General features: G+C 41.2%; 1 protein-coding gene across 2 annotated transcripts in view; it reads left to right on the top strand.

The window, feature by feature from the left end:
- Positions 1–9,322, top strand: part of sfxn5a (sideroflexin 5a) — a 44,563-nt gene that overhangs the window by 25,057 nt on the left and 10,184 nt on the right. Inside the window, exons 13-14 of one of the 2 annotated variants that reach the window (XR_007571040.1) lie at positions 2,350–2,467; positions 5,048–5,198. Coding sequence is in view for 1 of the 2 variants with exons in the window: in XM_050062156.1 (XP_049918113.1) it covers positions 2,350–2,467; positions 5,048–5,125 (196 nt within the window). In the remaining variant the exon portion in view is untranslated. Of the gene's footprint in view, positions 1–2,349; positions 2,468–5,047; positions 6,928–9,322 lie in introns of those variants that run through there. The other variant, XM_050062156.1, reaches the window with a different exon arrangement.

Raw genomic sequence — 9,322 nt, 5'->3', positions numbered from 1 at the left:
ACAAGTAGGGTATTTACTGACGTGTTTTATGTCGTAGAACAAAACCTGAAACTCGCTTAAGCTTTTGTTAACCACAGACCTTATTTGAGGCATTTTACCAAAATCCCATTCAAAAAACGTATTGACTTTTAGACGAGAGAACCGGAAGTGCTAAAAGCGCTAACGGAGTTCCAGGTTTACTGACACACTCTATTGCAGAAGGCCGCCTTGGTCTGTTTAAACTAAAAGGGTTCCACCAATATGTCTACTCTACGAGGTGTAGAATTGGGCACCTCGGATCAACTCACATCAAACGCTCGCAGCTTGCCGGCAAAACGGCCCAACATTTGCGGAAAATCTGGCAGTGTAAAAGGGGCTAATGACTGGATGGCTGTATTTGATGACTTCAAAGTGAGAATGGTTTATCTCACAAGCTGCGTTTCCACCAAACCCTTTCAGTACAGTACCTTTAGAACCCACAGTGGGATATTTAAAAATAGCAGCTTTGTGCATTTAGTCCTTCCCAGGCAAGCTCAGGGGTTTAGTGTTGCTGTAGCCCACAGGAACGACTGAACTGAACCGCACTGCTGGGTGGAAACAAGGCTGTGGTGACAGGGAGGTTCAGTCGTGGTGTCAGAGTTTCATGTAAACAGTTAAACCCACTGAGACCTCACCAGAACATGGCCACCAGCCAGTTTGCTTAGAGCAGGTAAACACAGACAGCACTGTGTGAAATTGTGTCATTCATTTTAGATAATATCAAGTTTCTCTTACCTGATTTGATCTGGAGGTTTTCAAACTGCCCAAACCTTCCCTTCATCACTCTCACAACTTTTCTCCCATTGACTTCTCTCTTTGTAACCCACTTATAAGATGTGTGTGTGTGTGTGTGTGTGTGTGTGTGTGTGTGTGTGTGTGTGTAGCCTAATTAAACCATGGCAGCCATATGTGTTAATGAGCTCCCTCATTAGGCAGTAGCTCTCCTCGTTAGGGGGAGAGGCGTCGCTGGTGGAGGAGAGGCGGAGCGGCTCCTTCTCAAGCTCCTGCTGAGTTCACTGTCCCACTCGCTGGAGAGGGGATTATCCTACGGAGGGCAGCGAGGAGGGAGCAGAAATCTGGGCTGAGACCAGAAAATATATTTCTGGAGATAACATTCTTAAAATGTCTGTTTTGTGCAGATGGAGAAAAATACAGCTTTTATAACTGATGGCAATAAGTTTCTGAAACTGTTGGAATGTATTTATGAGGGATTATTATCACACAACAAACAAATGACAATGAAAGCAAAGACTGAACTGTAAACAGGAGCTGAGTCCGTTTTTAATTGTTTTAAATGCAACCGATTGGTTGTTGAGTCAAACTCTACGTGAAAGGAGAAATTCGGTTTTTATGCCTCACACAGGCGACAGCCGCAGCCACAGGCAATATGTTTCCAGGTTGTCCGTCCCATTCTTGTGAATGTGATATCTCAAGAAAGCCTTCAGGGAATTCACTCACATTTGGCACGAATGTCCGCTGGGACTCAGCAGTGAACTGATTAGAATTTGGTGGTCAAAGGTCAAGGTCGTTGTGACCCAAACTCAAGAATTCATACACTAATTATGCTAAATTTCACACAAATGTCTAACAGGATAAAATGATGAAGTGACGTTTTATATCCAAAAGGTCAAAGGTTAGCTTCACAGCAACATCATAATGTTCCACTTAAAACAGCTCCAGTCCCCAAATTCATCCAGGGATACCTCGGAGCGGTGACTAGCACGGTCTCCATCCTCTTGAGTTCCCATAATGCCTCTGCTCTAACTGAACAGGCCCTGTGATGTGATGTCATCACACAGCAAATCACTGAGTCACTTATTGATCCATTATGTCCTTAAAATCAGAGACAGATCAATATATCAGTGTCTTAATGACAAATTGAACCAGGAGTTCCTTTTTTTAAAGTCAGTAAAACTTACCCTTGAGGGAATTTTTTTTTAAATTTGGCACAAACATCCACTTGGAATCTAGAATTAACTAATTAAAATTTGGTTGTCAAAGGTCAAGGTCACTGTGACCTCAGTTGTCCGTCCGTACCTCTGTACCATTCTTGTGAGTGCAATGTTTTATTTAATTTCTTTAAATTTGGCACAAACGTCCACGTGGACTAAAGTGGTGTTTGCTTTAGCTCCTAAAAGTTTTACTTTTTTTTAAATGTTGGTATCTGCACTAAAACAAATCCAGTATTCATTGGATTTTGCGGCTGTTTCTTTACCATGTGTTGTAGCGAGTACTGTGTGCAACACATCAGCAGTGCCTGCAGCACTTGTCTCTGTTCATTACCTGTGATGTGAATAAAGTTTGGGTGTTTGTGTCTCTGTGTGTCGCCAGGCTTCCTCTGCTGCAGCGACGGCGGAGACTTGTCCTGCCCGTCCACAGTCTGGTGTGCCTCGCTGCCTTCAGCCTGGCTCTGCCTCTCGCCATCAGTCTCTTCCCACAGATGTCACAGGTGCGTCATCATGTCTTTACTAACATATGTCTTCACATTCTTTTATCACCATCTGTAATTCTTATTTTGTGTTGTTTTTTGTCAATCAAACCAAATGACGGCACTACAAAACTTTCTGTTGTTGAAGTTTCCGTTTCTGTAGGTGACACTTTGTTTTTTTGTCCTGTCAAACTGTCTGTCACTCCTCTCGTTAAAGGAATACTTGAACCACAAAATGACCACGTGTGTATATCAGTTACTAACCTCATGTTACGCTGAGAACATTCATGATGAACTGAAATACAATGGGATCATGTTTAACAACAGCAAAACTACATTAAAACATCCGTTAACACACCCCCACACACTCTCAGTACCTCCCAAACATGTGTATTTTTGTTACTACCGTAATATTTAGAATAGTTTGCAAACAAGTAGCTACCTGGGCGAGTGTGTGCGTTTGAACTAAAGTCTGTTAAATCATGTTTTGTAAAAATGCATGTTTTCTTATAAAATCGTCACCATTTATCACAGCAAGAAACTGTGAAAACAGAAATGATCATCATTTTCAAATGTCTGACGGACCTCGGACACATCGTGTGTGAGACGAATGCTTTCATCCAACATACGTTTAACCAAATCTGAGCTTAAGATAATATTTCATCAAGTCACTTTATTCTACGTCTCATTTAAAAAGTGTCCAAAAATAAACTGTTTGAACGACAAGAATGAAAAACTGAGACTTTTTTCAACTCCTCTTTAACTTTTAACTTTTCAACATCAAAGGGTAAAATCTAAGAACTCGTTTATGGTGGAGGGAGGGTCAAAATAAAAAATAAAAAATGTAGTCCCAGCAGGTCAGTATAAACTCGGACTGCCCCCTGAAAGTTGGAGGTTGGAATCATCAGTCAGAGACCCCTCAGATTGCTTCAAGTCAAGCAGTCTTTTTTTTGTTTTGGTCCCCAGATTTTGCTGCAGAGTAAGCGCTCTTGAGAAGCACCGTATCAAAGCCTGTTTACGTGAAATCCTGAGGTCAGAGCTGATCTACTTCCTGTTTGTCTGTAGGACGGATGTGACGCTCTGACAGCTCTGCACTAACATGATCAACTTCTCCTCCATATTTATCACACACTGATATTTACTGAAGAAAAGAAAGATAAGAAAAGTTGAACTCAGTTTATCTCAGAAGTGATGAATTTACAGCTCACACTCATACGACACAGTCTCTGGTTTTTGTTTCATATCTGGTGTCGGCAGAAAATGTTGTTGCACATTTCTGATCCGTCGTTAGCGCAGTTAGCTTGTAGCTTGTAGCTTTATTACATGAATGCTGCTGTCACACTGAACGTCCTCTGGTCAAACTTTATGACTTTACATGGGAAAAACATAACATAACTCTGAGTCCTGATCAGTCCTAATATAACCAGAACCAACTGTTAGAGACTGGAACAGGTTGGTTGGTGTTTAATCATCATACACAGACACACTGAACAGCTCTGATTGTGTTATATGGACATGTTATGATGGGTCGTTGACAAGTCATGGAAAAGTTTTAAAATGTTGTCGATGAAAACGTGTGTGAAGCCTGTAAACAGCAGAATGATACGCGACAGTGATACTCAGAGCCTCATGTTGCTTGTTCCCGTCCTGGCTGTGTACAATATCTGCTGCCCTGCTGTCAGCCGTGACTCAGTGTCAGTGACTGATGTTGATGACTGGAGTCTCCTGACCTCTTTAACGTTCCACACTGAGCTTCACAGAGGCTCCGTCCTAATGAGGCGTAGCTCTCTGCGAGTTAACCTGCCCACAGTGTGCACTGCCTCCATTCATTGATGCCATCCAGGCTGAGATCTAACTTTAGCCTCGCTGCCTCAGTATGTGTCATCCAACTCATTAAATGGCTGCGGCGTGGTTTTGTTCCTCCTTCTCTCCCTCTCTTTGTCTCCTCTCTGCCAAGTGACTTGCTGACACAAGCCAACCAGCTCTGGCTTTAAAATGTTTAGGATTTAATTACCACTGGAAATAACTCAGACAGCCATATGGCAAAAAACTTCAGACATATGTGCCGCCAACAGTCCTGTGAAAAGCTGCCTCCCGCTCCACCGAGGGGCCTGTTTTTCTCTCACAAGTCCTTTTTGCACTTTTGCAAAGATAGCAGGTGAAAAAAAAACTCCCCAAAAAGCAACATGGATGCCCTGCACCCCCCCCCCCCCACCCCCCCCACCCCCCCCAGGACCCCCTGCCTACTCAATTTGTCCCACTTCCCCATTTCACACCTACCAAGATGTCTGATTAGGATTCTGCCTCCAGCTCCATCAGCCATCTGTCTCTGGTTCAAATATTAGGAGATGCAAACCTCAAATTAGACTTTAATCTGCCAAATTGGCTCTTTTTGCACATTAGCAGTAAATACAGAACATTTAAAGCCTTTAAGAGCGATTTAGTCACAAATGAAAGTATCTGAAATCTTTAAGCAGCGGTGCGTGTAGATGGTTACGGATTCATCCGCAGCGTACAGTATGTAAACATGTTTTATCTGACAGCTTGTGACGAGTCTCTCTCTGCACTCTTGACCTTTTTGTTCTGCTTTGATTCTCACAGATCAGCGTGAATCAACTCGAGCCCGAGATCGCCATGGCAACAGATTGTAAGATTGTGACATACAATAAAGGCCTGTGAGTGAATTCCGCTGCCCGACAGACGCCGCTCGTCGTGGTTTAAACCTGCCGACGCTGCCAGAGAGTGACTGATGGTAAATTTGGCTGCGAGAAGTTCACAAACGTTTACAGAGACAAGGCTGTTTATATTGTTGTTTACACCAACACGGTGACTGTGAGATAAGCACTAACACGTGATGACATATTGTGATATAGGAAAACATACATGATGACACCTCAGGAAGCATCATCACTGTTGTAACATGAACACTAACCAAAGACATGATCTGAAATATCTGAGCCAGCTGCTCCGTCTGTGCCGCAGAGACGCGTCACTGAGTGAGCTTCACTGGTGTCTTTCTTTTTAACACTGAACATGAACTTCAATTTTAACAAACATGATCAGGAATAGGAGAGTGACGACAGGAGCAGGACGCGTCTTAATGCTTGTAGTCATGTCTGAATTATAAACACTGTGAATGAAATCACGATTAACAAATAAAAATGTATTTTTATGAACTTTTTTTTCCTTGTTTATAATTTAAAGCTCCAGTCTGGAGGATTTAGAGAGATAAACTGGCAGGGATGGAATATAATATAATCAGTCTGTTTTCTTTAGTGTTTAATCAGCTGAAAATAAGAGCTGTTTATATCTACACAGGGAGCAGGTCCTCGTCTACACAGATCACTATGTTGCACCGCCATGTTTCTACAGTAGCCCAGAACGGACAAACACTGACTCTAGATAGGGACATTTGTGTTTTTGTGTCAGCCACCATAGTGAGCAGCCCCTCCAACCAGTAGTGTTGGAAAAACTGATTTTTAAATGTCAAACTGCTTCATTCAGTGTTCTTACTGGTTTTAATCAGCTGGTCTGTTTGTTTCTGAGAGGAAGAGACCTCTGAGGATAATTCAGCTCCTGGTTATAACCTCCTGAACAATAGACACTAAGGAAATTCTAACTGGGAGAAGTTTTAGCTGGTTGCAATCTACAATCCTCATTTGGTAAATCTCCCTAAATCTTACACACTGGACCGTTAAAGCACCCGACCCAACAACCCACTGTCACAGCTTTAATGTCTACAAGAGGCCTGAAAGGTAAAACTACAAAATCACAGAAGAAAGAATCCGAGATGATAAAAGAGTCAGAAAAACAAACAGAATTTATTTGATCAGATTTTATTTTGTTCTTATTTCGTACCTGAGAAACTATCCTGTCACCAGTAGTGTCGTGTTAATTGTTGAAGTACTGCAGTGCACCCGTGACGAGCTCATGCACGTGCACAGTTAGGTTGTGGCTCATTGCAGGGCTCCCGACCTCAAGGTCAGGACCCACCGATGTCATGAAATGAAATGTAGCTACGCTGCAGGATTTTGTTAAAGTGCCAGTAAATCTGTAAAAATAAATAAACAAATAAACTTTGAGCTGTGAACTGTGTTCAGAACAGATCAGTGTGAAATCATGACACTGTGATTACGTTTTTTTTTCCCTCAAAACCACAAAAGCAGGTATTTAAAAGTTAATAATTCAGTAACTTTTAATTGCAGTATTTTTAGTAAAATTACAGCTTTTGTCATGTTAAAATCTTTTAGATTTGCCTCTATTTAATTATTAAGAAACAACATTTTGTGTAATCAAAGACTGGACACATACATATATATAAAAAAAATCACAGTTTGAGTATCTTAAAGTCTTAAACTAAAATAAGCAGATTTTTATTCTCTTTTATTCTCTAAATATTTCTGACAGCTCCGTGGTTAAAGTGCTGCTCCCTTTTTGTTTTTATGTATTTGCAATTGATTTATATAAATTTCCTGTCTGAGTATCTGTTGTCATCATCTGTTGGTCATTATTTGATCAGTGTGTGTGTGTGTGTGTGTGTGTGTGTGTGAGGAAACGCAGCGATGAGACGCCGGGCGTAAAGAAAAACAAAACCACCTTCATCAAACATCATAATCATGATTATTATTCAGGTTTTTACTGTCGATATCAGATGTTAGCGTCACTTCTGCTGAAGAATTTCACTCTGTGAGAGTTTCACAGAAATGTTACCTGATGACTGTTTCCTCGTACGATACTTCAACTATTTAGATTATAACTTTTAATAACTAGAAAAGCACTCGGAGAGCGCAGACCTCCGCCAAGCAGCTCGGATTTCCTGCCATTTTATTATTTTATCCACTTCAACCGATCACCACCAAAATGTTATCATCTGTTCCTTGTCCCGTTATCAACCTTTCCTGAAAATTTCATCAAAATCCGTTCAGAACTTTTTGAGTTATTTTGCAAACAAACAGACAAATGCCGGCGAAAACATAACCTCCTTGGCGGAGGTAATAATCCAGACTGAGTTCTGCTTCAGTACCAGAAATAAACAGAGTGCAGCGGACGCACATCTGAAAAACTGTTGCAGGCGCTGCGTTGAAAAATCAAACTTTGTAAAGAATCAGACAAAAGATCCAAATGCTTCATTAAAAGCCTTCAGCAGTTTTATTTATGCAGCGTTTCAGATTTAATACCAGATTATTTTTTTTTATTTTTTTTAGCATTTTTATGCCTCTGTGCCGGCCGTAGCTGTGGCTGGAGCCATTATGTTTTCAGGTTGTCGTCCATCCGTCCGTCTCGTTCTCATGAATGCAGTATCTCAAAAACAACAAATTTCCTCACATCTGGAACAAACCTGCTCTTGGACTGGACTGACTGTATTTGGGGTCAAAGGTCACTGTCACCTCGTCTGTCTCATTCTTGTGAACACGATAGTTCAAGAACTTTTTGAGGGGATTTTACTTGAAATTTGTAACAAACCTTCACTTGGACTCAACGATGAAGTGATCTGCATTTGGTGGTCAAGGTCACTGTGACCTAGTGGCCGCCTCGTTATCGTGAACACTACATCTCAAGAACACTATCAGGGAAGTTCTTCACATTTGGAACAAACGTCCACTTGGATTCATCAATGAAGTGATTTGTATTTATTGGTCAGAGGTCAAATGTCAAGGTCACTGTGACCTTGTCTGTCTCAAGTCTGTGAACAGGAGGGTTTTTTTCCAAATTTGAAACAAACATTCACTTGGGCACAACAATGAAGTGATTAGATTTTGGTGGCTGAAGGTCAAGGTCACTGTGACCTTGTGGCTGTCTCATTCTCGTGAACACGATATGTGAAGAACAACTTGAGGGAATTATCTCAAATTTGGCACAAACTTCCACTTGGACCAAATGGTGAACTGAGCAGAATTTGGTATTCAAAGGTCAGTGTGACCTCACAAAACATGTTTTCGGCCATAACTGAAGAATTCATTCACTAATTCTGACCAAACTTGACACAAATGTCTAACAGTACAAAATAATGAAGGTCAAAAGGTCAAAGGTCAGCTTGACTGTGACATCATCATGTTTTAATATTTTAATTTAATAAAGTATAAAGTATTTCTGATTAACGTCATATCTCAGGAACAGAAGGGGAGACATTTGGTCAGATACTGAATTGGTGACTCTAATCTTGAAACTGTGCTGATTGTATAGATCTTCTGTGTGTGAAGCATCCATGTTTTCACTGGCATGGATGGAGACTGTCAGAGACACTGGACTCGTCATAACTTTTAAATCAAATGTCTCAGACAAAAACTCTAAAAATTTAACCAAACTTTATATTTTGGAGAAAAAAACGTTATCAGATTTTTAACACAATTTAAACTGTCAGAAAGATTGTAAATTGTACAAGTGTTAGAAAATATCTAGAATGAGGTAATTAAAGCTTCGTTAATCACGTTCCACAGTGAGCAGATTGTTTTGTCTTTCTGAAAAATGATTTCTGACAGTCTTTGGTTTTCAGTAATGAGCCTGTGATTTGTAATTCAGTGTGCTGCTCGACTGAAACTGATGCAATGTGACAACTGTGATGACGCTGCATGATTTATCGCTCAACATGCAATTTTATAACCAACAATAAAACACGTGTAACTTGTGGTGTTAGCTGAGAAGATGGAAGCTTCTTTTATCCCACAGAAAACAGGTAATCAGACGATAATGATTAAACCAGCCGTTGTCTTTCAGTTCGGCTCTCCGACACCTCGACAGCAGTGGCGGCAGCAGCAGCGGGGATGTGGCGCCTCCTTCCCCCACCTCACAGCTCCTCTGGGGAGCCTTTTGTTTGTCTCAGAGGATTCCTGCTCTTGTCCTCAGCTCTCCTCTCTGCTGACTCGGCCGACAGGAGAC

This window comes from Epinephelus moara, chromosome 14, assembly GCF_006386435.1.
Source record: "Epinephelus moara isolate mb chromosome 14, YSFRI_EMoa_1.0, whole genome shotgun sequence".
In the NCBI taxonomy this organism is placed as follows: domain Eukaryota; kingdom Metazoa; phylum Chordata; class Actinopteri; order Perciformes; family Serranidae; genus Epinephelus; species Epinephelus moara.
The sequence above is the reverse complement of the archived record's forward strand: the minus strand, read 5'-3'. Positions and strand labels throughout refer to the sequence as shown.